Genomic DNA, 14,398 nt, shown 5'->3' on the forward strand with positions numbered 1-14,398 from the left:
GTTTTGGAATATATAATACTGTTCTTTCATGAAATAAGTTAAACTTAAATTAGTCTCATATATATATATATTTTCTTTAATTTAACATACACCATAGTTTTTTTAATAAATTTTACTCAATAACTTTTGAAATGGTTTGCTGCTACATCGTTTACTTTGCCAGTGTGAATCATGAAGTTGTTGTTCAATTGAGTGCAATTCACATGCATTTTCACATAGGACTTTAGAAAGGTTCCTCAGCCGATGGATGGTCTAAGGCTCGTGCCTTGCTGGCGCAATCAAGGGGCAGTTAAATTGTTTCAATTTTATAAAAAAAGAAATGAATAAAATGTGAAGAGAAAATTAAATGATTTTAATGATATTGTACCATTAAAAAGTTAAAATATTCATTATATACCATTTCCGGATTGTCCAGCAAACGTTGATGCAAGAGTTGTATTAGTGGCGCGCGCTTGCCAAACCTGTTAGCAATACAAAACGAATCGATTGTGTAAATATGTATATAAAAACCTCCTATAATTATAGTACTTTATATTTTGCGTGTTATTTTCCATTTTTTTTTTCAAAATTTGCGTATATATTCAAAAATAAACTCAGCTAAAGGGGCGATCTTTCTACTACAGGGTGAACGATATGACCAACTTCACACTGCTTGTATCTGTAAAACAGCTCATGACATCAACGTTAAAATTGTTCTAATGACAGCTCAATATATTATTTATAAGCCATCAAAAGCATTTGCGTCTTAGTTTTGAATTTATTTTTCTGTGATGGAATTCAAACGTAATAGTGTGATTGTGTTATATTTGGCGGGAAAATCACAACCAGCCATTGTTCGTGAGCTGAGTCACCTCAAAGTGAATGTTTGTGTATCGCACTACAAAACGTTACAATGATACTGGTAGCATTGCAAAACGCTATGGAGGTGGACCAAAAAAAACCGAAACAACGCCACAAATGGTTCGGAAAGTGAAGGCTCGACTTGAACGAAGTCCAGGTCAAAGTGAAAGAAAAATGGCCAAAGAACTGAAAATATCGCAAGACTGCATTCGACGCATATTGAAAAATGAGCTCAAGGTCAAGGCTTACAAGTTCCAAAAAGCAAACGATCTTTCACCCCAGCAAAAAAAAGTTCAGTGCGAAAGAGCAAAGGAGCAGTTCATAAACACTCAAAACGATCGTGTTTACTTGACCGAACGCTCATACGAAAATTTGAGCCTACGTATAGCCACTCGAAGCAATTTCCCATCGCAAGTAATGGTTTGGTACGCAGTGACCGCTGATGGACGCTCTCCAATTGCTTTTATCGAGCCTGGTGTCAAAGTGAATGCGACTTATTATCGGGAAAATGTTTTAGAAGCTGCTGTAGAGCCGTGGACACGCAAACATTTCGGTCGTAGACCATGGACGTTCCAACAGGACTCGGCACCGTCTCATAAAGCTCGTGTGAACCAAGAATGGTTAAAAAATCATGTTCCACACTTCATTTCGTCCACACAATGGCTTTCGAATTCGCCAGACGCAACTCCGATGGACTATTCCATCTGGTCCATTTTGGAGAGCAAGGTGAGGGACTAAAAAATAAGCCAGTATGGATGCGCTGAAAAAAGGGATTATACGAGAATGGGCCAAAATACCTCAAGATCACATTCGTGCAGCATGCAACTAATTTTTTGACCGTTTGAAGGCTATAGTCAATGCAAAAGGTGGTCATATCGAGCTAAAGTGAATATATCGCACCCTAAATACAAAAGGGTCACAACTCAAAATGTACTTCTGCTCAAATATGAAGGAGACGTTATCAATAAAACGGTCCGCGGATGACATATGGCAAAAATTAATTTTTTGTTTTTTGGTAGGACTGTTATAAGCTTACATGGCAAATTTCAGCGTGATATGTCACATAGTTTGTTTTCTGTGCTACTGTAAACTAGCCAAGCTCGAGTGTGGAAAATTTTGAGTTGTGACCCTTTTGTATTTAGGGTGCGATACGTTAAAATTGGAATCATTTTTGAACAATTTGGTGCAATAAAAACTACTTTCACACAAAAAAGTTATGGTGTTAGGTAACACTTCATATCGTTCACCCTGTATATTAAGGGCATTTCTTAACTTATTTAAAAAAGAGTTTTGTTACGAGATATAAGGTGGCGAACATTAATTACCCTATCGGAAGATTTATAATTTTTGTAAATGGCGTCCTACATCAATCGTATTAGGCACTAGTGAACAAGACAGTTGTAATATATGTACAAACATTTATGTACAACATGTAATATATGTACAGACATCCAAAGCACTGACAGCCTTCTGGCAGTGCAAGGCTGTTTTTGGCAAAACGTGGGGTCTCTTTTCTAGCAAGGTTCTATAGATCTACACGGTTATGATAAGATCTATTATCATCTATGCATCAGTGGTCTGGATGAGTAGACTCTCTCTCGTGGAAATCAGGAGGACCTTATCGAGACTACAACGCACTGTGGCCATCTGTTGCACCGGAGCTTTTCCGACTACTTCAGGCCCTTTATAAGATGCTTTGGTTAGTCTACCACCACTTAATGTTTTCATCCGAGGAGAGGCCTTGAAGGCCATCTACAGGCTGAAACACAATAGGAATTGGTCCGGCCCCTATCCGACATTGGATAACAGAGTAGGCATGGACTTCGATCCAACGATCCTCGCCATGCCCCTTGAATCCATGCCATCCCGAGTCGTACAAGAGATACAGTATGGTGCTGCCAGAGGCTCAACTGTGGTCAAATTCAGAAAATGAGCCCGGCAAACCTTTCTAGCATTTTCACGGATGGCTCCAGGACCGAGCACGGTTCCGGCTTTGGTGTCTACGTCGAATCAAGCGGGACAAAATTACACTTCGCTGTTAGAATGTATGCATCTGTGTTTCAGGCGGAGGTGTATGCTGTTCCAGAAGCAATGAACTTTGTTGTGGAAAACAGATGGAGAGGCAGATCTGTATGTGTCTGCGTTTATGGCCTTAGACAGCCCTTCAAACACTTCAAGGGTAGTCGAGTATTGTAAGTCCAGGTTAAACTATGTCGGCAGGCATAATATCCTGATGTTAACATGAGTCACGGGACACGTGGGTCTCGCAAGTAACGAGATCTCTGACTCTTTAGTCAGAATGGGCTCTGAGGCCAACTTCCTTGTCCCGTAGCCTGTTCTACCACTTCCTTCTGCAGCCATCAAAGCCACGGTTAGCAAATGGGTTACTACAACCCAAATTGATGTCCGACCGACTGTCGCAGTTCCTACTGCCACTAATTAGAAGGGACTGTAGGCTGCTGGTTGGACTGATGACAAGCCCTTTTCTATGAGCATCTCAGACAGTGCACTCTGCCCAGCATGTGGAAAAGAGGATGAGACGGTGGGCCACTTTCTGTGCATCTGCCCGGCCTTCACTCGAACCAGGTGTGAGGTCTTTGGCCCTGATGTGTTAAGATGCGAAGACCTTGAAACCACAAGATCTACTAAGATTTCTTCAGAGTCCGAGTAGATTTAAAGAAAATTAAAAAGGGAACCGAGTGTAGTACAATGCCCTTATGTACTAGTATCTGAGTGCTGTATTTGCTAGTCTGTACCGACAAAAAAAAAATACAAACAAGTAATGGCGGGCGTAAAGGTCAAAATAAAGATATTCTTCACCCTAAATAATATAATAGTTTTATTTGTTAAAAAAGTTACTCAAAAAAAAACTATATATATTCATTTTGGGTCAACTTTTTCAGGGATTTATATGGAAGAACCTTGCGAAACTATGATTATTTTCTTTAAAACGAAGCCGAATTTGGATTAGGGGCTCGTTTTGGAAACAAAGTAGGTAAGTTTTAAATGCCGTGTGATCCAAGCAAAGGTAACAGACAAAAAACATTTTCTCCATACCAAATAACCGTTGGTCGTTAGCAAGTGCATATTCTGCTGAAATCCACAAGCAAATCTAAAATCTGTCACTCCCATTTCTATGAGTTTATTGTATTTATTAAGCAAAATTGTTTCCGAACAGAGATTTTTAAGACTGGATTTTTACCGGAATTCATAGTAAAAGCTATACTTTGCAAAAATACGATTTTTGACACTTTGCTATGTACAATTATGTATACAGTGTTTTAAATAACTATAGCACAGGGCCTTATTGCCATGTTTTGACAATTTTTTTTTTTCCGTTTTAAGTTTTTTATGAAGATAATGGTCATTCTTCTAAAAAAACTTTAAGAATCCAAACCTCAAACTTTGTGCAACTTAAAAACAATTCCACAATTTTCATCAAAAATTTAAATATTTGTATAAGAAATTTTGAAAAAAACTCCAAGTACTCACTTTTATAGACCATTGAATTTTAGCCTTTCAGAGTGCAAGCTTGAAGTGGTTCGAATATTGTGTTAATTTTTGACAATTTGTTTGTTGACGGTGTTGGGTGTTGTGGTCTATACACAAAAATTGTCGAGCATTCGTTATATGCAGAAAATGCACAAGATCGGTAGTAAAAAAAAAACATAAGACAAATGTTCCAAATCAATGCGATTTTTGAGGGAATTTGAATTGTACAGATGGACTAAAACACTGAATACTAAAAATTTTCCTCAAAATTAAGAAGTGTGAAATTTTGATAAAACTTTGTTAAATTTTGTTTTAAATTTGCGGAAGGTTTGAAAGTTAGTTTCATCTTGTTTTTGTAGGAGAATAAACTATATTTTCACAAAAACATAATAAAATTAAATAAGAAACTACTAAATAAACAACACTTTGCATTAAGTCCCTGTGCTGTAGTTATTTAATATACTGTATACTATGACACACCGCCCTATGTTGCGGCTAGGGGCGATATAATATTATATATACATATTAAGATTTTTTCTTAAATGGTTTTTTATTTTCAATTGAGAATATCATTTAAATGTATAATTTATCAAGGAAAAAACAACAAATACTATGAGTATAAATATATTTATTGTTGCAAATTTTTTTATTAAATTTACCTGGCTCGTGCTCGATCACCATAATACATGTCCAGATCTTGTAAATATTTCAGTGCATCGGCCATGTTGCTGATGTCATTGTTTCGTGGCGGTCGCGAATTGGCTAAAGCTGTATGTGTGGTTAAGAGTGCCAGCACAACAAGGATACTGACAGCCAAGCGTAAGATTGACGACATATCTGTATACAGAGTAAAAGAAAAATGGGAAATTGTGGCACAGAATACCGTTGTTACGTAAAAAATACTTGACAAATCAATTTTATATTTCAACCTATAAAAAGAAGAGTGATTTCATGCCAAGTGATTTAATTGTTTTGCAAATTATCGCCAAAAATATCGTGTATCTGATTCTTAAATAAATAAATAGGTAAATGTATTTAGGACTGCTTTGATCCACTTTCAAACGGATGTAATGTACGCGTACGGATGCTAGTGCTGCGCCAGAACAGTATTTTGCACAGATTTGCTGCAACTATTTGCATATAACCTAGAAAGTTATGTGAATCCCATTACATGCAATGACTACTGAACATAGTCTTAGTAATTAACAAAAATGGGGTGTGTATCAAAAATTATAAAAAATGCTTTTCCAAAAAATTTTGCAAACATAATTCTTTTCTCAAAAAAATTTTCTTTAATTATATTTTACCCTAAAATATTAAATACAATTTTTTTCATGGAAGAAGATATTTCTCTTTAAAAACTCAATACCAAAAAAAGTGTTTTCTAATAGCGGGCGCCCCTCGATAGGCAATGGCAAACCTACGAGTGTATTAAATGCCATGAAAAAACTCTAGATGCCTCCACTTGTGAAACAACATCAAAATGATTGCCACAAGCGGACCTCGGCTGGTGTAAGCGTATACTCTTATATTAAAATTTTCAAAATTGAATAAATCTCAACATGTTTTCAGTTTACTTCTTATTATACACAATTCTACAAATAAATCAATTTTTAGAAGAAATTACGAGAATGGTCAAAATACTTGAACCACTTGACATGGAATTGCCTAGAAATCCTATATCTAATATTTTAAGAATTAAGAATTAATACGGGCGGTCGGCCTTTATAAAGGATTACCAGGAAAGTCATCTTATATTATATATACCTATATGTATATGCATATAATTTGCACTTACACCTTTTTTGGGGTAAATAAAATAGCAGTTCACGTTTGTGCCGAAAAAACAAGCTTTTCACTCAAAATTCATTACTCAAAAACAACTGATTTTAGCAGCTGGGCACTCTGCTCAATTGAAGTTTGAAGTGTCCTCTTGAATTGGAAAAAGTTAAAAAAAAATACACTTTTTGAAATATTGAATTTCGAAAAAATTTCGCACTTTTTTTTTTTGTAAAATAAAAAATTTTCAACTACTGGTTTGCTATTGTTTGTACATAAAGTCGCTCGTGCAAGTAATGAGATCATTTTGAACCCTCATAATTAAAATCGGTTCATTTGACTAAGTTATGAGCAATTAAAAAAAAAAATTCTTATATAATTAAAAAAATCGATTTTGAGCCGAAAAACAAAATTGCCGATAAATCTTGAAAAAAAATTTTTTCGGGCGAACAAAACACTAAGTATCTCAATATTTTGACCAGAGAGCAACATATTTGATTTACATCGAAATCGCAGAACATGTCCCGAATAGACAAGTTAAATTGAAATGGAAATCATCAATTGGTAATAAAATAATTTTTCTATGAGCTTGAAAAAGTTTCGCTTGTTGTACTAAGACTTTGTTTTTTAAATTGTTTCCAAATTTGTACCTGCGGTGCAAAAACTGCAAAACGAGTAAAAAAACTGCACACATAGAATTTTGCATTGAGCCTCAAACTCTACAGGAAATTTTCATAGGCTGAAGCATATGGTATATTTAGCCATAACTTTATTTATTCTGTGAATTTATATATTCGGTGAATATGCCATTTTAAAAATATATTCAGTTATCACAATGGTATATAAAATGTTAATATACATTAAGAAGTGCCAGAGCAAGAAGGTGGAACATTAGAAAAATGTGAAATTTTAGTACATTTTTTATTTAAATTGACTATTTTATTTACCCCAAAAAAGGTGTAAGTGCAAATTATATGCATATACATATAGGTATATATAATATAAGATGACTTTCCTGGTAATCCTTTATAAAGGCCGACCGCCCGTATTAATTCTTAATTCTTAAAATATTAGATATAGGATTTCTAGGCAATTCCATGTCAAGTGGTTCAAGTATTTTGACCATTCTCGTAATTTCTTCTAAAAATTGATTTATTTGTAGAATTGTGTATAATAAGAAGTAAACTGAAAACATGTTGAGATTTATTCAATTTTGAAAATTTTAATATAAGAGTATACGCTTACACCAGCCGAGGTCCACTTGTGAAACAACATCAAAATGATTGCCACAAGCGGACCTCGGCTGGTGTAAGCGTATACTCTTATATTAAAATTTTCAAAATTGAATAAATCTCAACATGTTTTCAGTTTACTTCTTATTATACACAATTCTACAAATAAATCAATTTTTAGAAGAAATTACGAGAATGGTCAAAATACTTGAACCACTTGACATGGAATTGCCTAGAAATCCTATATCTAATATTTTAAGAATTAAGAATTAATACGGGCGGTCGGCCTTTATAAAGGATTACCAGGAAAGTCATCTTATATTATATATACCTATATGTATATGCATATAATTTGCACTTACACCTTTTTTGGGGTAAATAAAATAGTCAATTTAAATAAAAAATGTACTAAAATTTCACATTTTTCTAATGTTCCACCTTCTTGCTCTGGCACTTCTTAATGTATATTAACATTTTATATACCATTGTGATAACTGAATATATTTTTAAAATGGCATATTCACCGAATATATAAATTCACAGAATAAATAAAGTTATGGCTAAATATACCATATGCTTCAGCCTATGAAAATTTCCTGTAGAGTTTGAGGCTCAATGCAAAATTCTATGTGTGCAGTTTTTTTACTCGTTTTGCAGTTTTTGCACCGCAGGTACAAATTTGGAAACAATTTAAAAAACAAAGTCTTAGTACAACAAGCGAAACTTTTTCAAGCTCATAGAAAAATTATTTTATTACCAATTGATGATTTCCATTTCAATTTAACTTGTCTATTCGGGACATGTTCTGCGATTTCGATGTAAATCAAATATGTTGCTCTCTGGTCAAAATATTGAGATACTTAGTGTTTTGTTCGCCCGAAAAAATTTTTTTTCAAGATTTATCGGCAATTTTGTTTTTCGGCTCAAAATCGATTTTTTTAATTATATAAGAATTTTTTTTTTTAATTGCTCATAACTTAGTCAAATGAACCGATTTTAATTATGAGGGTTCAAAATGATCTCATTACTTGCACGAGCGACTTTATGTACAAACAATAGCAAACCAGTAGTTGAAAATTTTTTATTTTACAAAAAAAAAAAGTGCGAAATTTTTTCGAAATTCAATATTTCAAAAAGTGTATTTTTTTTTAACTTTTTCCAATTCAAGAGGACACTTCAAACTTCAATTGAGCAGAGTGCCCAGCTGCTAAAATCAGTTGTTTTTGAGTAATGAATTTTGAGTGAAAAGCTTGTTTTTTCGGCACAAACGTGAACTGCTCGGTGAACTGTTCATATTGCGTGATATAACAAAGTACAGTAAGTGTTTTATAGTTTTTTTTTTATTTTAAGATGCTCCATTGTTAAAAATATCTCATCTATTGTACATAAATCATCGAAGAGGAATATTTTCCACTTTACGTACAAAAAGAGTACAGAGAAAAATCATTACAAACAAGAAACATATTTTTTATATCGCTTACTTTGCCATTTAATATCTATCACGAATCTTAACCTAAGTCAGTCATATATGTAACTTACTAAATCACGTGAATCTCAGCTTTAACTAAATCATAGCTGTTTTTTGGCAATTTTCCACATTTATTCACAAGTTCTTGCCAGGTACACTTTATTTTTTTTGTTTCTTACAATTTCATTTTTCCACATATGAGTTTCCCGAATACCTTTGTACGCTGGTGCTTTCATCCAGATGTTTTTTTTTTTCAATCCGAAAACTCTCTAATCCATCATTTTGTATAATAAGATGTTTTATATTCGGAGTTTTTTTGAACGATTTCAAGGAATGTCTCTGCAGATTGAATGTACTGTGTTTCATCAGCACTTAGATTGTGCCTCGCCGCAAAGCGTTTGTTTACTCACTGAAAAATGTTCAATAAATAGCGAGCTGTTGCGGAAAAGTTGTCAGTATAACGTCGTTACAACGACTTTGAGGATTATTTATTGTCGACCTAAATATATTCGAAAAAGAATATCAAAACACTAATTACGATGTCAATCATTACACGAAGGTTATGTTTGATGTCATCGAGTTTGTAAGGCAATGAGACTATACAAACGGACTCGAAGGGACACTAGGTTGTCACACCTGTCGCTTACGGAAGTTCAAAAAACTTTCTGAACTCATTTTGAAGTTGATATCACAATATTTGAATGTTAACAATAAAATCATTAAGAACATTAATTTCTGTAATTTTTTTGTAGTGTGGATACTAGTTTTGTCAATATTTACCGAGCAGCTCACGTTTGTGCCGAAAAAAAAAGGTTTTTTACTCAAAAATGCATTACTCCAAAACAATTAATTTTAGCAACTGGACATTCAGTTCAATTGAAGTTCGAGGTATCCTCTTGATTTGGAAAAAGTAAAACCACAAAATACACTTTTTGAAATATTGAATTTCGAAAAAATTTCGCACTTTTTGTTTTTTGCAAAATAAAAACAAGTTCAACCACTGTTTTGCTATTGTTTGTACATAAAGTGGCTCGTGCAAGTAATGAGATCATTTTGAACCCAGAATCATTAAAATCGGTTCATTTTTGACTAATTTATGAGCAATTAAAAAAAAAATTTTTTTTTATATATAATTAAAAAAATCGATTTTGAGCCGAAAAACAAAATTGCCGATAAATCTTGAAAAAACATTTTATCGGGCGAACAAAAAAATATGTGTCTCATTATTTTGACCAGAGAGCAACATATTTGAGTTACATCGAAATCGAAAAACATGTCCCGAATCAACCGGTTGAATTGAAATGGAAAGCATCAATTAGATTTCCAAGTCATCAGCATAAACAAATTATGCCATTAATAAAGAACACAAAGTGTAAAAAATTAAAAATTCGTCCATAGAGGACATCAGATAGCGCGATAAAACAGTACGACCAAGAATTTTCAGTGACAGCCACAAAGCTACGATTTGAAAGATGGGACTACAACCAAAGGAGCGTTTGTTGCGTATACGCCATGCGGACAGAATAGAGCTCGTGGTAGAGATATATGTTAGCATGAACGTATACTGGTAGAAAAACATTTAAATCTTTCATTTATTTTAAGCTGTAAATATTTAATTTCGAATACCAGTTTAGCTAATAGCATGCCAAAGTTCAGAGCTAAGATTTTTCAAATATTAACAAAATGATAATTTTATGAACTTCAACGTTTCATCTTTGCTTTTAGACCTCATCTCATCTTATTTGCAAAAAAATTACATTTTGCTAAAATGTGTTATTACTAGAAATAGTCACAATTTGCTGAGGTTTGTATAAAACAAATTAAACAGTTTTACACTAGTGGAAAAATTAAGGGATCAAATAAAATTTTTAAATATTTTGTGATTTTCAGTTAAGTATAGTCATGCGTGAGTTTCAAAATAATTTTGAAGTAAATTCAAGCTTTAAGTAGTTTTGTAAAAAAGATCAACCATATATTGGCAGACATCACGAAAATCAACCTCTCAAAATTGTGTAAGTATTTTTATATTTAATTTAATCTTGATCAGCTGGATTACACAATGCAACAGCTGAATTGCTTTAGGTACGATTGAACCAAGAAAACAAATGCGTGTGTCTAAGAAGAGTAAATCTAATGCCGGTGTTAATGATTTTTCTTGAGTGTCCTGAAGCTGTTTTTGAAATTTCCTTTTATACTCTTCACAAGAAAACAAAAAAATAATAATTTAAAATTTTAAAAATTTTAAAATTTTCAAAAATGTTTTTCTTTTAAATGAAGGAAGAAAGAGTTTCTCTTTTTTGCATAAATTTGAACAATTGTATAAAGCTTGTAATAGTAAAAGCTGAGTAAACATTTTTGTTTTCATTTAAATAGTAATTCTGGCGCGTAGGAGTAAAAAGTGTTTGACAGTTTTGTATAAATTTGAATACAGTTTGTAATAATAAAAAGCTGAGAGAGCGAAAAACCTTAGACATAATTTCTGTTTTCAGTTCAATACTCGTAGTAATTATGAGCGCTTAAGAGCAAAAAGAAAATTTAAATTTTCAAGAGTGTTTCTCGTATTGCATAAATTTGAATAATAATAACAAACTGACAATCCATTTTTGTTTTCATTTCGATAGGGATTATGGGCGCTTAAGAGCAAAAAATTAATTCTTTTGATAGACGTCGGCTTGAAAATTTTTCCCTCAAGAGATCTCAAACCTACAGACTTAAAGCTTAAATTTGTTGTTTTTTGTAACTCCCGTACGTGCATGCTAAGCTGTTTCTTTTCAAAACTTTCATTTCATAAAATAGCTGTTGATAATTCACCATTCGCTTGCATGGAAAATATAAATAAAGCAACCTCGAGAGGCAGCAGGTAGAATATACTATTTCCATGTGTGTTAATATACAATACAAACGCATTTGAGTATTATTATAAACTAAAAAATATGCATGGACCAAAATTATTTCGAAATCGTTGAAGGGAAGCCAGACAACGCAGAACTACCCGATATAGACAGAAAATTCTGGAAAGATAAAAGCAATTTCCCTAAAAAAAATGTTAAGTTGCATTCTTGGAAGGTGCACGCCGTATGAAGGGAATATTACATACAGGGTGGGTCATATAGCGTTTGCTTTTTGAACCACTTATTTTTTTGAGAATTACGAAATGGGACGCTATACGCTTGAACAAAATTGGGAAATATTGAAAACCTATTTCCAAAGTGGTGAGTTTTCTTCTTCTTCCGCGGTTACATTAAATGGCGAGCGTTACCGTGACATGCTCAACGAGTTTTTGTTTCCAAAAATTGAAGAGGATGAAATGGACTACATTTGGTTTCAACAGGGCGGTGCAACTTGTCACACTGCCAAAGTTACACTCGAACTTTTGGCTACCGTTTTTGAAAACCGAATAATCAGCCGAAATTCCGATATCAATTGGCCGCCTCGGAGCTGTGATTTAAGCCCGTTGGACTATTTTTTGTACGGAGCCGTTAAGGACAAATGCTATGCGAACCATCCAGAGACGATTGATGCTTTAAAACACGAAATCGAAGTTGCCATTCATGAAATTGGAGCCCAAACTATCGAAAATGTGCTTAAAAATTGGGTTGATCGAATGGCCTACTGTAAAGCCAGTCGTGGCAGTCATTTGAACGATATTATTTTTCATTCATAAATGACAATATTCAATCTTCAAAATAAAAAAAAAAATTTGAAAAAATATTGATTATTTTTTTTTATAGCCGATTCAAAAGGCAAATTTTGCATGGCCCACCCTATACAAAACAATTGAATGCGGCGCGAAAGCCGAGGTACGCTAATTTCTTAATTACGCTTGTATGCGAAACTCTATGAAAAGCTTTAGAGAATTTGCGTATAACACTAAATTGATGGGAGAGGACATCTAAATTTGAAGCAGTAGATCGATCAGGTATGAAGGCATGCTCGTAAGGAACTTTGAATCCAGAAACCACACAGAGCCGTTCAGTTTTTCGGATTGTTTCAAAGCGGCGCAAAAAAAGTTTAGGAATCTATAGGCCGTTAAAAAAAATAAAACAAAAGAGGTTTTTGACCGATTAACTAATTTATTATTTCGTAATTGAAAAATCAGGTGAAAACCACCTACAACCGAATTCTTTTATTAAACTGTTTCAATAAATTAATTGTTAGGTTTGAAGTTAATCATCGAATTTGTTTTGGGATAATTTGTTTACTAAAGAAAATAAACAAAATAATTAGTTATAAATATTTATTTAATTTTTTTAACAAAAAGAAAATTGTTTAGTTCCGCACTGCAACTATCTTGTTCACAACTGTCAAATATGACTTATGTACAAAGCCATTTTCACAAATTATAAATCTGCTGAAAGGTGATTAATTTTGCGTCACCTTGTAAATTTAAAATTTATTTTAGCCCATGACAAATCTTAAGTTATTTTTTACCTACTTAAATTTTTAATTTTTGAATGGCAAATTTAGTTTTAAAAAAGATCAACTTTTTTAACTCCATACAATTAAAAAAGCTAAAATTCATTCATTTAACGAAAACGAATTTTTTTTATTAATATATTATTTCTTAAGGTTCCAGGGAAAAACAAAAGACCGCTGAACAAAGCAATGCAGGAGCTTAAATATTTGTGGTAAGAACTTATGAATCACTTGTTTGTCATATTTATTTAACTATTTAGCTCAAGGTTTCACAGACATAACGCACTTTTTATTTACCTGTAAGTTTTTCCAAAATAAAATAAATAACTTTCCGTAAAATTCAGTCAACTACTAAATTGTCACCACTGCCACGCGGTTCAACTACTGATAATGCCTACGAATTGCTGTTCCTTTTATATTGCGAAGTCTACACGATTTCTGGATGGCGAATCCGATTGCATTCAGGCTAATACGCAACAACAATGATAAAAATACCAATGGCAGTGGTAATCGGACAACGGAAGCGGTTATTGCGGTAGCTATGAAATCTGACAAAGCCGTGTCTTTTAAGGGTTGAAAAAAAAGAAAAAAAAAATCACGGTAACCAAAAAAACACACACATAACGCGAATATACCGCTGAATGGTATCTATATTCTGCTTACCGGTGTTGGAACTCATCGTGGTGCTTGTAATGATGTCGTGGTATTGCAAATAAACTTCGTTTTGATATTTTATTAAAATCAAATGGTAGATGCTGGAAGCCACATGCCTGCTTAATCAACTCAAGAAAGTTTTAAACATCTGGTTGCATTCATACTTGGAATGAATAATTTTGTTTTTTAATAAATGCTTTCAAACGATTTTTTTTCTTACGCACGTGTATGTGTGTGTGTATTTGTGATATCGACATTGACAGTGACGACAACTGACAGTTTGTTAATTAGAATTGGTAACTGTTGTTTATTTACTTACATTTCTATTTGCTTTTTTATCTCTATTAGCGCTGATGCCCCAGTACACTACAGTTTATATGCAAATTTATTAACAAATAAAATAATGAACAATTTGGCCAACTTTTGTAACAGTTTATATGTAATAAATATTGTAGTAAAGGGTCTTTCAAGTTCGAGCTGCTTCATATATTTCGAATGAGAATTCGTTATCTATTAA

The 14,398-nt window shown here is 33.2% G+C and overlaps 1 protein-coding gene across 2 annotated transcripts; it reads right to left on the bottom strand.

The window, feature by feature from the left end:
• Positions 1–83: 83 nt before the first annotated feature.
• Positions 84–13,604, bottom strand: LOC128854972 (neuropeptide F-like). 2 transcript variants are annotated; one of them, XM_054089502.1, is made up of 4 exons: positions 13,525–13,604; positions 4,992–5,169; positions 398–461; positions 84–265 (listed from the first exon to the last, which is right to left on the bottom strand). In XM_054089502.1, the coding sequence occupies exons 2-4, from the start codon at positions 5,165–5,167 to the stop codon at positions 224–226; spliced, it is 282 nt and encodes a 93-aa protein (XP_053945477.1). In that variant the 5' UTR covers positions 5,168–5,169; positions 13,525–13,604; the 3' UTR covers positions 84–223. The 2 variants fall into 2 exon arrangements, with proteins under 2 accessions (XP_053945477.1, XP_053945478.1); XM_054089503.1 differs by having other exon boundaries at positions 84–269.
• Positions 13,605–14,398: the final 794 nt, after the last annotated feature.

The sequence above is a fragment of the Anastrepha ludens genome, chromosome 2, assembly GCF_028408465.1.
Source record: "Anastrepha ludens isolate Willacy chromosome 2, idAnaLude1.1, whole genome shotgun sequence".
In the NCBI taxonomy this organism is placed as follows: Eukaryota; Metazoa; Arthropoda; class Insecta; order Diptera; family Tephritidae; genus Anastrepha; species Anastrepha ludens.